This window comes from Elephantulus edwardii, unplaced genomic scaffold (assembly GCF_000299155.1).
Source record: "Elephantulus edwardii isolate Elephantulus edwardi_28Jun2011 unplaced genomic scaffold, EleEdw1.0 scaffold00130, whole genome shotgun sequence".
NCBI lineage: Eukaryota > Metazoa > Chordata > Mammalia > Macroscelidea > Macroscelididae > Elephantulus > Elephantulus edwardii.
In genome coordinates, this window is record NW_006399880.1 from 7,636,614 (window position 1) to 7,659,059 (window position 22,446).

At 36.9% G+C, this 22,446-nt stretch overlaps 1 protein-coding gene across 1 annotated transcript; it reads left to right on the forward strand.

The window, feature by feature from the left end:
* The first annotated feature begins 4,151 nt into the window (after nucleotides 1–4,151).
* Nucleotides 4,152–12,943, forward strand: SPINK1 (serine peptidase inhibitor, Kazal type 1). The gene is made up of 4 exons (XM_006893726.1): nucleotides 4,152–4,206; nucleotides 6,858–6,889; nucleotides 7,680–7,786; nucleotides 12,898–12,943. Exons 1-4 carry the CDS (start codon nucleotides 4,152–4,154, stop codon nucleotides 12,941–12,943), a joined length of 240 nt encoding a protein of 79 aa, XP_006893788.1.
* The last annotated feature ends 9,503 nt before the right edge of the window (nucleotides 12,944–22,446 follow it).

Genomic DNA, 22,446 nt, shown 5'->3' on the forward strand with positions numbered 1-22,446 from the left:
AGAGGACTTGAAAGGCTTGTTGCAGAAGATTGATGACTACAGCCTTGACCATCTAACCAAAGGCAATCTACATGTTTAATGCAGTCTCAATAAGGCTACCAAATTGATTTTTCAAAGAGATAGAAAAGGCAAGTGGCAAGTTTATTTGGAGAGGGAAGAGTCCTCAAATAAGAAAAACACTTCTGAAAATAAACAAGAATAGTGTGGGAGGCATAGCACTCCCTGACTTCAAAACCTACTACACTGCAGTAATTATCAAAACAGCATGGTATTGGTGCAATTATAGGCACACAGACAAATAGAATAGAATTGAGAACCCAGAAATTAATCCATCTATCTGTGCTCAACTAATATTTGGCAAAGAAGCAATATCTATCAAATAGAGAAACTACAACCTTCTCAATTAATTGTGCTGGAAAAACTTTACTACTACCTGCAGAAAGCTGAAGCAGGAGCCACACCACTCACTACACACAAAAGTCAACTCAATGTAGGTTAGAGACTGAGTGGTAAGGCCCAAAACCTAAAGATTACAAAAGACAAATTAGGAGGACCAAGTTTAGAAGGCCTAGCTCAGTGTATAAAATGGCTACTAAATACAGGCAGAAAGGCACAACCAGGAAAAGTTAATATTGATGATTGGTACCTTCTGATGATTAAATTCCTGTGCACATCAAAAACATTTTCCAATAAAGTGAAAAGAAAACTTACTGACTGGGGGCCGAGGGGAGAGGGAAGAAACAAAAAATGTTTGGCAATAGCATCTCAGACAAAAGTCTCATGCCAAAAGTTTACAGAATCTTTCAGAGCTCATAAGGAAAAGGCTAATAGCACAATTACAAGTTGGGCAAATGACATGGGAAAAATTTTCACAGAGGAAGATATTCATATGGCCAACAGACACTTGAAGAGATTGCTTAAAAACACTGACAATAAGAGAAACACAAATGAAAACCCCAAAGAGAAACTGTCTCACTCCAGCAACAGTGGCAAAGTTTAACAGGAAAGCAAGTAATAAGTGTTGAAGAGGATGTGGAGAGATAAGAACTCTTATACATTGCTGATGTGATTGTAAACTGGTACAACTACTCTGGAAGGCAGTTTGGAAGTTTCTTAAAAAAGCTGAACATAGAAATTCCATATGATCCAGCTATTCTACTGCTTGGAATATCTAGGGATATATCCCTAGAAAATTAGAACTGAGACACAAATGGAGATTTGTACTTTGATGTTCAAAGTTATTAATGTAGAAATAGAAAGATAACTAGTAAAGCATGTATGGAAATTCAAGGGGGGAAGAGTAGGAGCAGAGGGGTGAGGATGGGCAGGGGAGTATTCATAGAGTCACACAATTTGATGGATAAAGAGGGGTGGATAAAGGAAATTGGAAATATCTGATGTGAAAAAACAATGTATGCAAACTTTGTGAACAAACTAGCATATAATAAAATTGAAAAAAGTAAATAAAAGATGTAAGGAACTTAACTCTTTTAAAAAATTAAATTAAGACTACAGTCTTCAGTGTAGATTACATCTCAACACCAAGAAAATAAAAATCCTCACCGCTGGACCAATAGACGAAGTCATGATTGATGGAAAAAATATTGAAGTTCTTAACAATTTCATCTTATTTGGATCCATAATCAATGCCCTTGGAACTGCAGTCAAGAAAACACAAGACAAATAATATTGGGAAAATTTGCTGTCATAGACATCTCCAAATTGCTGAGGAGCAATGATATCTGTTAAATGGGATAATTAAAACAGACTTTCAAGGGGGAGAAAAAAAAAGAGGAATGAAATGGCGGAGAAGGTAGAGAAAATAGTGCAACAATGAATGAATTGAAACCCAAAATCTCTGTAAATGTTCATTAAAATTAATAAAATTTAGTAAAAAAAAAGAAGGGAAAAAAGGTGTATCTCATCCTAACTATTACCTTTTCCATTACTTGTTGTGAATCTGAAAGTCAGACAATGACTAAGGATGACAGAAGATTTGATCATTTAGAGTTGTAGTATTGGAAAAGAGTACTGACTATTTAATGGACTACCAAAAGAACAAACAAAATATGTCCTGGAGCAATGTATCCAGTTCCTCCTTGGAGCCAAGGATGTTGAAACTTCAACATCTTTTGGGCATGTTAGCTTCAGTCTGTGGAAAAGGATATCACGTTTGGAAAAGAATAGGGTCAGTGAAAGAGTAAGATCCTTAATGATGTAGATTGGCACAGTGACTGTGACCACGTATATATATGAAAGATTCTAAAAATGCAGATGATAGGGCAGAATTCAGGTCCATTGTTCATAGGTTCACTATGAGCCAATTTCAGTTAATGACAACTCACAGCAATAACACACATATTATGATTTATCACACAAATACTTAATCATCCTAAAAATCTTAAAATGTTTAGAAATCGCCAGTTTGGTGGAAAGGCTATATATTTTAGCTCAGGCCTGTCTGAAAGTGAATGCTAATGCTCAGCTATTCTAATGTAATATTGTCTAATGAATTCCTCCAAAAATATCCCCACCAATTATTTCAATCTTTTGCACACTACCTGAAAAACTAAAGAAAAAAATTACTTTTCTCAAATATTAGCTGCCCTTGTCAGTGACTATTGTAAACCTTCCTACTGGCAATGAAACTACCACCTAAATAATAATTCAAGCTGAAGACACTTTATTCATTTAATAAATATTGTCAATCTTTAACTTTACAAAAGCCAAAATTACATCTAGCAACCTAGTACCAAGCACAAAGCCATTACATTGTACCAGTGGACTCTGCAGGTAAAATAGATGGAATGAAATGGGGGTGGAAAATAAAGTTCATTTTTCTGATAATTAATTCTTCTTGAGTAAATCCTCAGTAATCATGAGTTTAAAGACACCTCTCAGTGGCCCATTATTGTTCCAAAACAAACAAACAAAAATTACAAAAATGTAAACGTAACCTATTTGTTCCTGTGATCACAAAGCACATTAAGGCCACATGCACACAATATAGTTTGCTTGAAAGGAGTCCGTTCACTGAAATACTACCTAATGTCAAAATTGTACTGTTCCAACAGCAAAAAGAAAACAGTAAATATACTTACCATCTTTATCTCACTGTACTGAAGTCCAAACAGGGAAGATTCACAAAATCTGGCTTCTACAGTGCACCAACTCAGACAACTACCTCTCACCACAGCAGTATGATGCCAATACACTACCTTGACTCTATACAGTATACCAGTCCCTGCCCTGTACATCAGTGCATATTGTGAGTAGTGCAAAAGTACAGCAGTAATTTCCCAGCAGTTGAGATGTAGTTAGCAGTGTACATACCAAAATTTATAAAAGGGTTAGCTGCCATCATGTTAGGCCTGAACTCATGTCAATCTCATGCACAAGGGTTGTGTGCCATTTCAATTAGTTGCAGATGAGTTCTTTGTGATTCATAAAACTTTCTTTGGTTGGTTCTCAGAAGTTATCATGAGGTCTTTATTACTAATCCATCTTAGTATATAAGCTCTGTTAAAACACATTCAGCATTATAGCAAAATGCTGAGATTCAGGTAGTGACTACATATGAGATGCATTGGTGCACTGGCTGGGAAACAAAACTGGGTATTCTGTAGGAAGAGTATCCGATAAGAAGGCAAGGTTTCTACTATTAAAATATTAACATGTTGGACATTGTATTTAGTGTATTGTTCAGTAAACCAGCCAGTCACAACTGGATATTTCGACAAATATCCAGAGCAGCAGGGACCTTGGTAATCAGATAGTTAAAACCCTGTATGTTCACCTACAGATAAGAAAACTAGGCCCCAAGAAGAGGGAAGTTTTCTCATAATCGTGACGAGATTGAAGGATAGGCCAAATTGATCACTAAACATGTTTTCCTAAGAGAGTCTGAATTCTTGTATTTTAGCACCATTTCCCTTCCCCCATTCCCTATCTTACGCAGGTGAAATTCTGGAACGTAGACACAGGGCTATGATAGGAAGTTAATCAATAATCAAGGAGGTCTGCAATACAGTGCGGCAGGTGGAGCCTGTGCTGTCCTTCCACATATATGGCCCTTCCATTCCCAGGCTTCTGAAAAGAAGTGATCCACGCTCTATAGTTTTCAACCAAGCTCTGGACGCCAAACTTCAGCCATGAAGACAGCAAGTGTCTTTCTGCTCAGTGTGTTGGTTCTGTTCAGTTTATCTGGTATGTATGTGTCTTTGAATTTTTTTTTCTGATTGTTAAAAAAGTTTTGACTTGTTGCTTTTCTGAACACAGGCTTTGGTACAGTTTTAAACAGCTCAGTTGTTCTCAGTAGCATGAAAATAAGATTAATAGAGGAGAAATACAAAAAGATTTTAAGATAAAATATACTGAGAACTGTTCTGAGATGGTTTTTCTCTGGGATTGGAGTCTTACACTTGTCAGTAATAAAGAAGAGAAAAGAAAATGGAATTATTTCAGGATTGAGCACATTTTTTACTTTGTAAATATTTAAGAGAAATTTAAAGACACCTGGTGCATGTTGTGTTGTACTGCTAACTGAAATATCAGTAGTTCAAATCCACCAGCTGTTCTTTAGAGGAAACAGCAGTGAGCCAGGTTTAACATAAGGTTAAGTTATAAATTTTAAATTCTCCTGGAATTGCATGAAAATGGGTAAAAATGCATTTGTGTCATTCGGTATAAAAGGCAGAATTGTATTGTCCAAAATATTGATTTCTTGATCTTCAGAATGTTTGTACATATATTCCCTAACTACATCTTGATCATGTTGGCAGACAATTTTTTACTCCAATGAATTGTGAAGAGCTTCTTTTTTTGTCTCTATAAGTAGTCAACACTGTCAACTTCATCTCAGAGCATGCAAAGAAACTTATCACCAGTTAAAGAAAAACCTTGCTAAGAAGAAAATCATTATGCATAAACTAAATATTTCTTCAAGTAAGGATCTCTTTTCACTTTCTTAATGCCTGCTGGCTAAGAAGTTGGGCAGCCATCACAAAAACACATGGTTTGGATCCACCAGTTGCTCCTCCTCTGAATACCCATTAGAGGGTTAGTAATTAGTGGATTCCAATTCAACATGAATGAGTTAATGCTTATTAAATTATATAGATGACAGATAGATATATTAATAAGCTGCTTATCAATCTTCAGACTAACAGAGATTCTAAACATTTGTAGAATCTTAACCACATCCTGATTATTCCAAGAAACCTTCTTCTCCAAGCTTATAGATGCCTATTTTCAATACTCCTATTGGGAAAAATCCTGCTCCTTACCAAGATCAAGGTTCCTAGGCAGAACATATTGCAATTGATTGCTGACTTAACGATTGGTGATTCAAACTCACTCTAACGCACTGCTAAAAAGAGGGCTGGTGATCTGTTTTTGTAAGAATAATAAGTTCTACTCTGTAATACATAAATGATCTGTGTTGGAGTTGACTCAACAGCAAAGGGTTTGGTTTTGGTGTACCCAGATAGGTTCAGACACAGTAGATAGCAAAATCAAACCTCATCAATATTTGCTTTTTTTGAGTGGTCTCAGAGAAGTCCTCCTTTCCGTCCATTAACTTATGCAAAGTTACAATCTCGTGTACAGTGTGAGCAAATCTCATCATTTCTGAGGAATTCAGAGTGTTTATTCTGATCATTTATCTATAAGAACATAAAATGTAATTGGACCTCTGTTCTTGTTGTTGTTATGTGCCACGAGACCCTATGTACAACAGCCCTAAACCGTGCCCTATCCTGTGCCAATCTCACTGCCTCCAACGCACCTCCCCTGATTATCCCAGTCACTGAATCAATCCATTCATGGAGGGTCTTCCTCTCCTGTGCCGTCCCTCCACCCTCCAAAGCATGACGTCCTTCTCCAAAGACTGGTCACTCCTTGCAACATGTCCAAAGTATGTCAGACAAAGCTTCAGAATCTTTGTCTCCAAAAAGCAGCCTGGCTTCACCCTCTCCACGACAAACCTGTTCTTTTTCCTAGTACTCCATGGTATATACTCTTCTCCACCATCACAGCTCAAAGGCATCAATTAGTCCAGTGAGAAAATATTACTATGAGAATAACCTCTAATAACAATTAATGATGAGATATCAATAGAGATGTTTGTTAAATATTGGTTACAAAATATGACTTAATAATTGTCTTCAATGATGAGAAGAAGGGAGTAAGGGAGAGTTTTTGCTTAGGATATATTTAACTTATATTAACAATGGTGGAATCTATTAGAAAGAAATAGCAAGAATGTACAACTTGAAAAATCAAGTTATAATTAATTACTATACTATACATGTAGAAATTGCTGGAATGACAAGTTTTGTCTGGTATATTTTCATTAAAGTAATTAGAAAAGACTGAAATCTATTTACAAAAGCTGGTTTTGTGTCAGAAAATCTGAGTCACAACTAGTCAATCAACTCTTCATGCCTTCATCCATAAGCTGAGACAAATATATTGACTTCATTACTAAGAAATCATGAATATCATAGGTGTAAACAGCTGGAAGAATGTTGGTGAGTAGTCAACATATATTCACTCTATACCTGCTATATTGAAAGCCAAGTATTTCTATTTTCAAGGAATAGATTGGCATCTTTGAAACATTAATTGGATTATTTGGTGGTAGTTGAGCTTAAAATAATTTTTCCTCAGTTTTCACATGCAGAGAGAAGATCCAGTCATACAAACTGGAATAAAGATGGAACTAAAAACAGTGTGATGGGTGAAAGAGGGTGTCAGAGAAGTCAGTCTTCAATGAAAGCAGAAAATTCTTTAAAGGGAAACATCTGGCCTCCCTTACCTTGGAGCTCAATTTAACATATATTGTCTATGTTTTCTAGGTAACACCAAAATTAACTGTCTGGAAAGAGAGGTAAAAAGATTTTGTAATTTTACACTTATCAGGTGGATTTTTTTTCCAAAGAGCACTGTTGTTTAGGTGACGTCAAGTTGAGTATGACTCATAGTAACTCTACAAGTGACAGATCTGAACCCTGTCCTACCCTGTGCCATCGTCACACTTCCTGACACACTAGAGCCTATTGTGGCAGTCACCAGGTTAATCCACTTAACTCAGGGTCTTTCTCTCCTTTGCTGACCCTCCACCCTTCCAAGTATCATGTCCCTCTCAAAAGAATAGTCCCTCCTAGCAACATGTCCAAAATATGTGAGGTAAAGCCTCGTTGTCTTTGCCTCCAAAGAGCACTCTGGCTGTACCCTCTTCAAGACATAGCTGTTAATTCATTTAACTGTCCATGGGATGTTCAGTGCTCTTCTCCAACGCTACAGCTCAAAGGCATCAATTCTTCTTCTGCCATTCTTATTCATTGTCCAGCTCTCAGATTCATAGCAAGTTATCAGAAAGACCATGGCCTGAGAAAACTATAGCTAATCTCTTTCAGTTGAACCTATAGACAAGATTTTGAAGAGATTCGTAGAGGTTATGTGACTTTCCAGTGTCACATACCATGTTAATAGGAAAAGCATTATTTAAAAGTAGTTTTATTTTTTCTTTATTCCAAATTTAGAAATCTTTCTCCTAGAATATAGTGTTATTCTCTCAATTACAATCATTTTAATATCTCTAGTGATAACAACTCTATTTTAGACATTTTGCAATAAACTAAAAGAATGAAAAATAATCTTCTTTAATTCTACTATAGGCAAAATGCATCAATGCTATCAGTGGATGCCCCAGGATCTATGACCCTGTATGTGGGACAGATGGAGTCACATATGGCAATGAATGCTTGCTATGTAGTGAAAATTTGTGAGTATAAACTTGATTTTTAAATACATATTTCAATCTAATTGTGTTCAAACTTTAATATATCTGATGACTCTAAAGACATAATAAATATACCAATAGCAGAGATTATTCATGTTAGAAATAAAAGGTCTGGCGAGCTCTGGTGGCCTAGTGGCAAGAAGCTGCACTGCAATCTCAGAGGTACTCGGTTCAAATCCACCAGATGCTCTGCTGGAGAAGGAGGAACAATCTCCTCCTGTATCAGTCAGATTTTATTTGACGGTACACACACACACACACAAAATGAAATAAAATTTTTAAAAAATTAAAAAAAGAAATAAAAGTTCTACTTTTTAAAAAATAATTATTTTCTTTTTTTCATTTTCACATAGCTTGATATGGATATAAGAGATATGCATCTGTGTATATAAACATCTGTGTTTATCAGGAAAAATACAGTATATATTGTGTCCTAGACAATGTTGAGATACACAAGAATCAGAAAGGAAAATCATGCATTATACATGTGAAGAAATTAAGTATGAGTTTAAATACAAATTTATTAATTATCACCCATCAATAAGTGGTAGATCTTGGACCACAGCCTTGCTTTTTCTACCAAGATGTAATCTTAGATACCAGGCTAAACATTTGTGGTAAAGAGGAAAAGAATATGACATGTTTGTCCCTCAAAATCCTCACAAGCAATGTTAATGCGTCATGGTAATGTTATAACGGGAGTGGAAATATAACTATTTATTTAGACTAGGACTTGTTGAAAGTTGGAGGCTTTCTCTAGGCCATAGAAAAGGAAAGACGTTTCAACAAAGATATTAAAAAACACAAAGAAAATAAGAACTTGATTAAAATATGGAAAAGAGATACAAGCATGTTGCTATATAAGACATGTTAAGGAAAATATGATGGAATACAGAAGGAAATATACTTTTATGATTCTACTAATTAATGGAGTTCTGACAATATAGTTCACAGGGAGTTGTACTGATAACCAAAGCACATTTCTCTCTGGTGATTCAAATCCACGAGTAGTTCTGCAGGAGAGAGACAGGGAGTCTCATCTCCCATGCCATTTACAGCCTTCACAATACCTGTTTGGAAGGTCAGTTATAAATTAGTTCTGATTCAACAGCAATGAGTTTAAGTCAGATTTCATTTGTGGGATTGGAAATCCCTTGGAGGGTCAAGTATGAGTAAGTTTTATTAGACAGCAATGAATAAGAGTGGATGAGATAGGAAGGCCAGCCTCAATGAAACGTCTCCAGGGAATCAGACTCAAGTTATCACAAGAAATGGATTTTATTCTACACAGAAATTGATCATGACATATGTCAAGCCTTACGCTATTCTTACATGTTTGTATTTATGTCTACAAGATATAAATCATGATCACAAATAAGCCTGTTTCTTCTCTTACAATAATTTCACTGAGGTGAAACAAAGACACAGTGAGGAGAGGTTTCATGGGAAAGATATTGTTTAAACAAGGGTCTAAATGTTGGCAGCACTTTAGGAGCATTTCAGGTTAAATAAAGGTGTAGAGCTATAAAAACAAATAGAACATATTCCACAAATGTCCTATAGTCCTCTGAGTTATTCGGGGAATTATTTGACACTAAAGACTTTGATTTAGGCTCAAATGAAAATGTAAATTTAAATCATACAACAGCATAAATATGTTTACTTATGTAATTTTTACTACTTTAAACACTATCAGAAAATTGTCATTTTGATGAGGATTAAGGGTTTAGGTCCCTAAAATAAGAGGTATGGTTTCCAGAGGTTTTAGGTCCAAAATATCCTGGTTTGTGTGGAATTTGTTTCCATAATAAAGATTTACAAAAGGAAGCTGAAACTGCTTTTTAATTTTCTCATGACCTATGTTGTTGACATTAAGGTCAAAACATTGTATTTCCATCCAACGGGAAGAGAACCAGAGAGTTTCCTAGTAATGAAGCCAATTCAAAGGGTACATTTGGAAGCTATGAAACAACCTTTCCTCTCCAAACCCCTATTTGTTCTTTATATTTTTTCCAAATGATGGAAATTTGAGAAGGATAATTTGGAAGTCATTAAGTATAAACTCTCTTCCTGTTGCTCAGATACAAAACCTGAAGTTTACAGTAAATTCACAGTTTTTTCAAATCTATCTTATTTTCTAATGCACCATACTGTCTTTATATTGTCTTCTAAAAGCCCAAAACAAATCCATTGCAGAGTAACTAGGGACAAGTTCTGGCTTTGGTTGTTGAATTTAGGAGTTTGAAGGCAGCAATATGGAGTCCATATGTGGCACAAAAGATAAACACTTAACTACCAACCAAAACATTGATGGTTCAAAGCCAACTAGAGGTGCCTTGAAAGACATGCTTGACAAGCTACTTTCAAAAGGACACAATCTTGAAAACTCTTTGGAGACCTTCTGCTCTACACACATTGGTTTGTCATGAATCAAATTCAACTCAATGACAAGAACCATGATAGTGTATTTGGTAGATATATTTAGCAAAGACTTTTCTGTGTTTTTTATGTGTGAATGTGGAATCTGTGCAGAGAATTATTTCCTTTAGCTCAGTACTATACAATAGAAACTTCTGGAGGGACAGATATGTTTTATATCTCTGTTCTACAATATAGTATTCACTAGCCACATGTTGCTTTTCTGAGTACTTAAAATGTGCCTAAAGAAATAGAGGAACTGAATTTCTAATATAATTTAATTTTACAGAATTTAAATATCTACCTACTACAAGATACAGCAATAACAACAACAACAAAAAATACAACTCCGTGTTGTGTTTAGATAATAGTACTAGTCCATGAGACTAAAGTGTGGCTCTTGCCCACAATGGGGTGTGAGCTGATCGGATTTGGCTTCACCTTTAAAAGGGCTTTTGGCTGCCAGTCTGGGGCTATTACCAGGATGGGAAGATGAGCAGAAAGGTGTGTTTTCTAGTTTGAGACTGAGACTAGGGTGTGGCTCTTGCTCACAATAGGGTGTGAGCTTATTGGATTTGACCTTGCCTTTAAAAAGGTTTTTGGGCCCTCAGGCCTGGTTTTTGTGGCTCTCACAGATAGGGTTGGAAGAAAGAGTAACATCCATAAAAGCTTGCCTCCGGAAACTCTATGAACTTTGAGAAAAGATGAAAGCTTTGTATTCAAAACTTTTGTTCATAGGGTTGCTATGGGTCATCTGTGACTCTATGACATTTAGCAACAACAACAGCAACAACAATGCTAACTGATTCAGAAATGATAATTAGGTCATGGAACTAGAGACATTATCACCAATGTCTGATGGATCTTGGCAGGAAGCACAGAGTTTATAAGAATATCTGTCTGTGTTTCATTGACTATACAAAGGCATTTGACTGTGTGTATGACAAAAATTGTAATTAGTCTTGAGGAGGATGGGAATCCCAGAAAGCTCAATGGTGCTTACATGAAACCTATACTTGGACCAGGAGGTAGTCCTCAAAATAAAGCAAAGAAACACTGCATGGTTCAAAATCAGGAAAGGAGTGTGTCAGGGATGCATCCTGTCTCCATATGTTTTCAATCTATATGCAGAACAGATCACTCAGGAGGCTGGGTTTTATGAGTAGGAATGTGGCATCTGGATTGGAGGAAGACGCATCATCAACCTACATTATGTAGATGACACAGCTTGCTGAAACTGAGGAGGACATGAAGCACTTGCTTTAGAAAGTCAAGTACTGTAGACTTCAACATGAAAAAAGACAAAAGATTCTCACCACTCTGCCAACTGGCAGCACCAGGATAGATGGAGAAGAGATTGAGATTGTTAACAATTACAGCTTTCTAGGCTCCACAATCAAGACTCTTGGCACTAGCAGTCAGGAAATCAAAGACGAATAAGAAGTAACTGAGAAGTTACTGAGAAGTAACAATGTCTGTCTAGAGACTAAGGTGCACCTGATCCTGGTCTTTGCAATTGTTTGCTATTCATCAGAGAGCTGAACAATGTCTAAGGATGACAGAAGAAGAATTGATGTGTTTGAGTTGTGGTCCTGGAGAAGAGTTTTGAACATATCATGGACACACACACACACAAAAAAAATAGGTCTGTCTTGGAGAGGATGAAACCAAGTTTCCCCTTAGAAGCTAGGATTTTGAAGTTCTGTCTTACAGACTTTGGGCACATGGCCAGGAGGGAAGGACAAGGTGCTTGAAACAGTGGAAGGACAGTGCAGGAGAGGAAGACCCTTCATGAGGTGGATTTATACAGTAACTAGTACAATGGGGATAGCTGTGTTTGGGTCTGTGAGATTGGCTCAAGACAGGGCAGAGTTCAGAGTGTTATACATACAGTTGCTATGACTTGAAGGCAACTTGATGACATTTAACAGCAACAACAACAATTATTGTGGAACCTAAAAGAATTAAAAAACACTAAAATTAAGAGCTGAGAAGATCCAAAAAAGTTGATGTGTAAATGTAAATGAAAGTCCAATGTCCTTATGTTATACAGAAATTGAAGAATTATTATAAACCAATATATTTAAGTAAAAATGCATTAGAAGAGAGAGCGATCTGAAAACAATCTGATGAGAAACAGTTACAGTATTTAGAAATATTTTTCCTAAGACTGAGAAAGTTAGCTTGGAAAGGATAGTGTTCAGAGGACCGGAGAAATTTTTATGCAGAATAAGAAATACTTAAAACTGGCAGGTATCCTATGTAATAGAGCTGTGGTTTGTGAGCTCCCAGATATATAAAACCTCAGAATTCTAAGGTCAAAGATCAGTCCCTTTAGAAGGTGGTGCAATAGTTACCAACTAAGATGGAAAACTGGATCTTAGGGCAGTGGCAACAGGGGCAATAAAAGCAATAATGGCTTATAGATTGAATCCAGTAGTTTAGTGTAGTGATCCACTACATCCCTGAAGTCCATAAGGCAAGACATTTTCCTCTCCATATATCACTAGCATATAAGGCAGTATTATAGCATGATCTGATGAATTAGAGACTGAAAATTGGAAATAAATCACAAACCTTTTTGTTGTAAATATAGGGTATGTGTTTATTTTCATTCCAATGGTCAGCTTTTTGTAAGTTTAAACTTTTTTTTTCTTCCCCGTTTTCTCCTACAGGAAGCGTCAGACTTCCATCAAAATAAAAAAATCCGGGCCTTGTTAGAATCAAGGTGGTAAAACCCAAGGCCACTAAAATGCGTGACTGGCCTGAATGTTAAATAAATGCATCTAAATAACTTCCTGCTGTATTCATTTGTTTCTTTCTTTGTTGGGTTTTGTGAGTTGTCCTGGTTTTTACTTCTTATGCATCAGAAAGCTGGATGGTGACTAGGGAGGGTAGAAGGAGAGTTGATGTCTTTGAGCTGTGGTGCTGGAGAAGAATATTGACGATACCGTTGACTGGTAGGAGAACAAACAAGTTTGTCCTGGAAAGGGTGAAACCAGGATGCTCCTCGGAGGCCAAAGATTCTGAAGTTTTGTCAGACATACTTTGGATATGTTGAAAGGTGGGTTCAGTCCTTGGAGAGGGACGTCATGTTTGGGGGAGTGGAGGGACAGCGCAGGAGAGGAAGACCCCTGAGATGGATTGATTCAATCACTGCAGCAATGGAGGTAGGTGTGTCGGAGAAAATAAGATTGGCTAGGGATAGACCAGGGTTTATAGCTATAGGGTCACTACGAGTCACAGGTGACTTGATGGCACATAACAACAATAAGAGGCATGTTTGAATATACTGAGGGTTGTTTTGGTTGTTATGTGTCATTGAGACACCTATGTGGCTTCATCCTCTCCAGGATGAACATATTTGTTCTCCTAGCAGTCCGTGGTATATCCAATACTCTTCTCTAGCATCACAGCTCAAAGACATCGATTCTCTTTTTATTATGCCTAGTACTTGTCCAGTTTTCCGAGGCATAGGAACTAATTGCAAAAACCATGGCCTGGATCAGACACACCTTAGTCTCCAGACTAACATCATTGCTCTTCAGTATTTTTGAGAGGTCTCTGGCAGCAGACTTTCCCAATACAATTTATCTTTTTATTTCCTGGCTGGTACCAAGAGTGTTGACTGTAGAGCCAAACGGTCTCAGTCTCATCATCCACCATGATGCTGCCAATCGGCCCAGTGGTGAGGACCTTTGTTTTCTTGATGTTGAGTTTCAATCGATATTGAAGGCTGCATTTCTTGACTCCTCAGTTTCAGCAAGCAGGGTTGTATCATCTGCATAATGAAGATTCTTGATTAATCTACTCCCAGTCCTGATGCCACATTTCTCCTCATAGAGTCCCACCATCCACATAATGTGTTCTGCTTATAGATTAAAAAGATATGGAGATAGGACACACCCTTGACACACACCCTTCCCAATTTTGAACCATGCAGTGTTTCCTTGCTCTGTTCTGATAACTGCCTCCTGGTCCAAGTATAGGTTTCACATAAGCACAATCAAGTGTTCTGGAGTTTATTGTGTTCCACACCATCAAATGCCTTTGCATAGTCAACGAAACACAGATAGATAGTCCTCTGGTATTCCCTGCTTTCGACCAAGGTCCATCTGACAGTAGCTATTAATATCCCTAGTACCACAGCCTCTTCTAAACCCAGCCTGCACTTCTGGCAATTCTCTGTTGATGTGCTGTTCCGTTCATTTTTGGATAATCATTAGCAGAATCTTGCTTGCATGTGATATCACTTATACTGCTCGATAATTTCTGCACTCTGTTGGGTCACCTTTCTTTGGAATGGGAACAAATATTCATCACTACTTTATTCAGTTGGCCAGGTCTTTGTCCTCCAGATTTCTTGGCACAACTTGGTGAGCACATCCAGGGCAGCATGTGTTTGTTGAAATATGTCAATGGGTATGCCATCAATTCCTGGGACCTTGTTTTTTGCCAATTCTTTCAGAGCAGCTTGAACTTATTCCTTCACTACCCCAGGCTCTAGCTCACACGTTTTTTTCATTAAATTCCTCTGTATCAGCCAATTATTTTTTAGTACAATGACTCTGTTTACTTTTTTCATCTTCTTTTAATACTTCCTGGATCCTTTAATATTCTGCCCAAAGCATCCTTCAGTATTGCAACTCCAGGCTTGAATTTTTTCTTCCGTTCCTTCAGCTTAAGAAATGTTGACCAAGTTTGGCTCTTTTGATTTTTTTTTTACTTTAGCTGCTTGCACATTTCATTCACTGTAGGAGATTAGAATAAGGCCTCAAAAAGGACAAAGATTTTTTTTGGTTTTCTTTTTTATAAAAAAATTTAATCTAATTTAATTTAATTTTATTAACTTTAATGAACATTTACAGAGATTTTGAATTGCCATTCATTCATTGTTGCACAAGGACCAAGCTTTACAAAATATCGCATCCATGTAATTTCAGATGGGATTTTCTTCCCTGTTTCAGATGGCATTTTCCTGTTCCTCACCACCTTCTGCACATATTATGGCTTCTGCCTTGATAAATGTAATTGGCACATGTTGTGCGTTCTCAAAGCCAAGACACCATGATCAAGAATACATCTAAACCCAAAGAGGAGTAGATTACATTTTTAAGGAATAGTTCTAAAACACTCCATAAATTACCCATCATCTTCACTGGGTGAAATAAGTCCTTCAGATTTCCCTGGCTTTTAACCATTTACTTTATCATGGTTCTTCGTGTGGTTGTTGCTGTTGTTGTGAGCCACTGAGTCAATTTCAATTCATAGTAACCACATGTGACAGAATAGAATTGCATCATAGGGTTTCCTAGGCTACCATATTTATAAAAGAAGATCATCATATTTTTGCTCCCAAACAACTACTGGTGAATTCAAAGCACCTACCTTTAGTTAGTAGACAAGACCTTAGCACTACGCTACTAGGGCTCTTTGGTATGGTTCTCAATACAGAAATCTAAATTTTCTAGAGCTCTCTGGCTAGTAAAAGAGTCTAGTCCTAGAGAACATCAATAAATTTCAGTATGTACATTTTAAGTCAAACATGATCATTACAACAAGGTCTTGAGTCATTGAAATCTGTTTTCTCAAGAGATCAAAGGAGAAAACAGCCCATTTCTGTTGAGTCAATTACACCTCAAAGTGACCTTAAAGGGGAAAAGTATTCCAAAGAGTTTACATTAGTGCAAATCTTGATAAAAATTGGTTTTGTTGTTAGGTGCCATTGAGTCAAGTATGACTTATAACAACCCTGTGAACAACAAATCTGAATCCTATCTTATCCTGTGCCTTTCTCATCCTCTCCGACATACTTGAGCCCATTGCTGCAGTAACTGTGTCAATTTGTCTTGCTAGGAGTCTTCCTCAATATTGCCAACCTTTTTCACCTTTCTAAACATGATGTTCTTTTCCAAGAAATGGTCTTTCCTAGCAAAATATTTGAAGTATGAGAGATGAAGCTTCACCATCTTTGCCTCCAAGAGGGCCTCTGGCTTCACTTTCGTCAAGACATACTTATTTGGGGTTTTTTTGGCAGTCCATGGGATATTCAGTACTGTTCTCTAATACCACAACTCAATGACATCAGTTCTTCTGCCATCCCTATTCATTGCACAGCTCTCAGAGGCATAATAACTAATTGAAAAGATCATGCACTGACTCACACTATAGAACAGAAATCCCAGAATACTAAATTGTGCTCCTGTAAAATCTAGATCAGGAGACATTGCATTGGGTAAGTCTGCTGTCAGGGACTTCTCTGAAATGATGAAGAGTGATGAAGTCAGTTTGAAGACTAAAGAGTGCCTGATTCAGGTCTTGGTCTTTTTACAAAACTAGACTGCCACATATTTCTCAAACTCAACAGCTGGTGAGTTTAACCCACTGACCTTTAGGTTTACGGTCCAGCACATTTTTTCAGTGTAAATCCATAACTTCTCTTTTCATTTTTACATGATTAACTTCAATCTAGAAATTATTACAACAAATGTTATAATCTGAAGCTCAAACACTTTTAGCAATTTTGAAAGTGAATTGTGTACAGACCAAATTTACATCTTACAAACCTTCCCATCTAAGACACTGGGGACACTTGAGGCTTCCACATTGACATCAGAACCTTTTCACATAGGTGCTTTTCCAAGTCATCAAGGTTGTCTTCAGCTCCACTTTCAGTGTCCTTCTTGGTCTTTGGCTCTGCCTCTGGTTCTTCCTGTGCTGATGTGGTTGCAGGCTGTAGGAGTGACAGCAGCTGTGGCAGCTGCAGCCATTGCCTTTGCTTCTTGTGTTTTTAGTGCTTTTTGAGCTTCTTATCTTTTTTGTGTTTCTTATACTTATTTTTCTTTTTTCTTTTCCATCTCCTTCTTGGTCTTATTTCCTTCCTGGTGATGGGCTTAGTGTTGGGCTTTTAGCCTCTTTGATCGGCACTGCGGTTCAGATTTGTTGTTCATAGGGTTGCTCTGAGTTGTATTAGACTCAACAGCAACTAACAACTGCCCAGCCATGTCTAGTATAATTTTCAGAGTTTCTTTTGACATCGATTTTTGTCTTTTCTACCTCCTCTGTCTTCATAACTACCTTTTTTTCTTTTATTGGTTATCTTTGATGTCATCCTACTATCATTTGACCCTCAATCACTAGTATTAAAGACCTCAAACCTATTCTGGAGGTAGTTTTAAATTCAAGTGGGATAGACCCAAGATCATATTTTGGTTCTTGTGAATTTGTTTTCATTTCTTTTGACTTCAATTTGGACTTGCATCTGAGTAATTGATGGTCTGTTCCACAGTCAGCACCTGACTTATATTGACTGCTGGTAATGAGGTTCTCCAAGGATTTTTTCCACAGATGTGGTCAGTTTGATTCCTGTATAGTTCACAAGGTGAAGACCATGGGTATATTAAATCAAGGAAATACAATATGGTTTAAAATTAACAAGGTTCTGTCCTTTCTGCATACCTGTTCAATCTGTATGTGAAGCAAATCATTAGAGAAACTGGACCATATGAAAAGGAACGTAACATCAAAATTGGAGGAAAATTTATCAATAGCTTGCATTATGTAGATGACAAAACATTGTTTGCTGAAAGCAAGGAAGACTTGAGGTGCTTGCTGCAGATAAAACATCTTGCCTTCAGAAACTCAATGAACTTTGATAAATGTCGATAGTTGTAGAAGGGCTTCAGGTCTTTTGTTCATAGGATCGCTATGAGTCGTGCTCTGCTCAAAGGCATTCAACAACAAAGCCTTCATTATAAAAAACATCTCGACATCAAGAAAACAAAAAATTCTCACCACTGGGCCTATAGACAACATGATGATAGATGGAGATAAGATTAAAATTGTCAACATGTTCATCTTGCTTGGATCCACAAATCACACCCTTGGTACCAGCTATCAAGAGATCAGGAGACACATTAAATTAGGAAAGTCTGCTATGAGAAACTTCTCCAAAGTTTTGAAGAGCAATAATGTCTGTTTAAAGACTGATGATTCAATCCACAATTTTCCCAATCACCTGCTATGCATCTAAGAGTTGGACATTGAATAAGGGCAACAGAAGAAGAATTGATATCTTAGAGTTATGGTGCTGAAGAAGAGTGTTCAAATATTAGCCATGGTTTATTTGGATCCACATAGTCAAATGACATTGCATATTCTGGAATAGAGAAATAGTCTGACGATTAAAAAAAGTCTGAAATACGTAGGATTCTGTGATGTACAACAAAAAATAGTAGACACATTGAACTAGAAATGATAAATCTAAACTAATCACACTGAAAAATATACAAAACTCTAACAGTGCAAGGTTTATTTTCATTTTTTGTGATATTCAGATTAAACATGACTTGAACTTGAAATCTGACCACTAGAGGTTGCTGTGATCTAAATGACAGCCAAATGAAATCCTAACAGCTATATCCTATTACTACCAGAATGCTTTATACTAATAAAAGTTATGGTTACAAGATGGCTTCCAGAGTCTCTACTGTGATGGTAGAGGACACGTGAAAGGCATCCTTATTTTAAGGAGCTAGTTTGTGAAAATAGACCAGTGAATGCTGGAAGATATCATTTCTGATTAAATTCTTTTACAGATCCAGAGAGGAAAGAGAGACTTGGAGATTAGAGGCAGAGACAAGATATAAAAGGGCTTTGTCTGCCCTGAGCCATTGGATAATATGTGGTTCAAATTCACCAGCAACTATCTGAGAGAAAGTTGTACAATCTTCTTTAACATGATTTACGGCACTAAAAACACACTGTAGATTCACGTATGAATCGGTTTTGACTCAAAGGCAATGAGTTGAGTTCATAAAATTATTGCATCCTATGAACAGCAATTGAGTCTTTAAAACTCACAAGTAACCACTTAAGGTACAGCATTGATTTCTATTTCTCTGAAACAAAGAAAAGCAAAGAAAATCACAGGTGCACAAAAACAGTCTAGAGGACTAATGAACCTCTTGGACATACTAAAGAGGAAAAATGTCTGTTTAAAGACTAAAATGATTCTGACAGAACCATATCAGGAACCATAATAGATTTCTGTAGTTATAATCCCTTTTGGAAATACAATTCTCTTTGTTATGTTAATGAGGTCATATTGGTAAAGGATACGTCTAAAATCTAATGACTTTTGAAGAGAAAACCAGAAACAGTTTAAAGCAAATTCGCATATGTGAGGCAAAAGTACAGAGCGTATAGAGATCCCCAAGGAATGGAATTATAGCAGACTTCCAGAAAGTAAGATGAACCTTCCCCTCAGAGTCAACAGAGCATTTTTCTCCAGCCAGAGTACTGAATTCTGTTTTCTAGCCTTCTTTAATGCAAGAATAAGGATTTTATTTTTCTTTAAAACCTCCCAGTTGGTACTTATTTTAGAGTTGTTGCTATTGTGTACCATACTTGGAACCCATCCATAGTTTAGCCTCCAACAGGTTTTTGGAGGCAGTACATTGTATAGGAGGAGATTGTCCATTCTTCTCCCACAGAGCAACTGGTGGATTGAAACCTCGTGCCTTTGAGATTGCAGTGCAGAGAGATGATCTGTTAAGAGTATTAATAAAAATTAAGAAGCAGCTCTGGTGGCCTCATGGGTAAGGAGTTAACACTGCCAATCAAAGGCTAATGATTCAAATTGACCAGCTGTTTAGAGAGGAGAATACGAACAATCTCCTCTTATGCAATTTATAACCTCAGCAGGGGGTCAAGTATGAGCTGATTCCATATCTAAAACAAATGAACATCAAATTAAGACAGTAGTCTATGAGTCAAGAAAAATAAGAGTTAAGTCTTAGAAAGGGAGAATATAGACATTTCTTCTCCTTCACTCAGTCAAACCCTACCCATAACTGTCATTGTGAATGACAAACATGTTGTGACTCTAAGGGGTTGTTGTTGTTGTTATGTGTCGTTGAGTCATAGACGACTCATAGAGACCCTATGAATGAAAACCCTGAACCCTGTAGATATATGCCAACAAGTCATCTCCAGTTCATACCAACCTAAGGTACAAAAACTCAAAGCCCTGTCTAATTCTGCTTTTAGAATCCCTAATGCACAGGAGTGGCATCCACTTCCATAAATAGCTTACCTCTAGAAACCCTGTGAACCTGGAGAAAGGATGAATCACGCAAGTATCGAGGACTTTCATTCACAGGGTCGCTATTAGTCATCTACGACTCAACGGCACTTAACAACATAGAGGGAGACCAGTTGGTTTAGTGGACCGAAAATGATGCTACCAAGCCAAAGGTGGGTGACTCTAATGTGTGGCCCTCAGGCCTGTTTTTCATTGTTTTTGGTCAAACATTCTTCTAGGTCGCATAGCCCTGGTGTGTCTACTTGCTGTACAGAGGTAACTTGTGATGGCGGTGAAGCTGAATACTGTGACACTGGTGTGTCAGATGCGATAATGGTTACCCGTGGTGGACAGTGTTTGGTGGAGCTCCCTGATTAAAACAAGCTTGGAAGCAGGAGTGGCATCCACTTCTGAAATAGCTTGCCTCCGGAAACCCTATGAAACTAAAGAAAGGATGAAAGTCACACAAGGGTAGGGGACTTTCGTTCATAGGGTCACTATGAGTTGACTACAACTCGACAGCACTTAACAACAACAGTGTACTTAAAGCCATTATTTCAATAAATGTCGCATTTTCTGAAATACCTCCATTAGTATTCTACCAATTCCTAGAGGCTTATTTTTTGCCAACGTTTTCTGTACTTGGATTTCTTCCATCAGTATTCTTGAGCATATGCTACTTCCTGAAATTGTTCAATGTCTACCAGGTTGGTTATTTATTTTTTTGGGGTTTTGTTTTTTTTTTTTTTACAGTGACTCTGTGTAGTCCTTCTATCTACTTTTGATACTTTCTCTGTCACTCAATATTTTATTCATAGAACCCTTCCTTCATTGTTAGAACTTGTGATTTCAGTTCTTTCAGTCTGGCTTTTTAACTCCAAGTTGTATTTCATTATAATAATTTGTTTTGTCTGCTCAAATTCTCTCTTCAACTCTTTTGTTCAGCTGTCTGATTTAATAATTTCAATCTTTCTCATTGTTGTCGTTGCTGTTGCTGTTGCTACATGCTGTCAAGTTAAAACCAACTCCCAGCTAAACCTCCAGTTAAGTTTTAAGAGACAGTGACTCTCAAGGGAAGAGATTTGCCCATCTTTATCCCATAGAGCAGATATAAATTCAAATTGCACGCCTTAGGGTTGGAAGCACAACTCTTTACCACTAGGCCACCTGAGATCCTGTGATATTTTGTTCTTTGTTTTTCTTTCCTATCTTCTTAATGATCTTTTCTTTCTTCATGTATGATGCTCTTGGTCATTTTCCATAACACCTCTTCTTTTGGGTGTTATTGCTCAATGCATTGAATCTATTTTTGAAATGGTTTTTAAATATAGGTCAGATAAATTCAAGATTACATTTTGGCTCTGGTGATGAACATGTTTAAATTTTTCTCCTTTTCCATTTGAACTTACATATTACAATTTATGGTCTATTCCACAGTTGACTGTTGGCCTTGTACTGATTGGTGATTTAAAACTTTTCTACAATTTCATTTTACAGATGTACTAAATTATGTTCTTGTGTATTCTATCAGGTGACAGTCACTGTTTATGCTTGTAATAAAATATTTAATTGTTGTTGCTGTTGTTGTTATGTGCCGTCGAGTCGTTTGCGACTCATAGCGACCCTATGCACAACAGCCCTAAACCCTGCTCTATCCTGTGCCAACCGCACGGCCACTGACACACCCATCCCGATTGGAAACTTTAAAAGATGAAGTCATGATAAGAATAGATCAGTAGTAATTAATTATATCAAATACAATATATATGAATGATTATATAAAACACAATGTACATTTGTGAAACAGTGTAAAAAATATTGTATAGAAATCAACATATATGTAGAAAACACATTATACATGAATGATTCTATGTAAACCAATAATAATATGTATACAGTGTATTTGTAATGGCAGATTAATAATTGTTCCTTGTGTATACATGGATATTATCCTATTATTTAGAGTATTGTATTTTAGGAAAGATCTTGATAAATCTATTTTTTTCATGGTGAACACTATTCTATTTTCGTTCAAAATTTCTCTAACTTTTCACTAGCACTATTGTTGTTGTTGTTATTATGTGCCGTCGAGTTGTTTCCGACTCATAGCCACCCTATGCACAACAGCCCTAAACCCTGC

What these genes read in the sequence shown, in the direction of transcription:
- SPINK1 (XM_006893726.1), top strand. Translation starts at nt 4,152, where the DNA reads ATGAAGACAGCAAGTGTCTTTCTGCTCAGTGTGTTGGTTCTGTTCAGT. An exon ending in GGTTCTGTTCAGTTTATCTG is followed by an intron (nt 4,207 to 6,857) that starts GTATGTATGTGT and finishes TATGTTTTCTAG; the next exon opens with GTAACACCAAAATTAACTGT. An exon ending in TTAACTGTCTGGAAAGAGAG is followed by an intron (nt 6,890 to 7,679) that starts GTAAAAAGATTT and finishes ATTCTACTATAG; the next exon opens with GCAAAATGCATCAATGCTAT.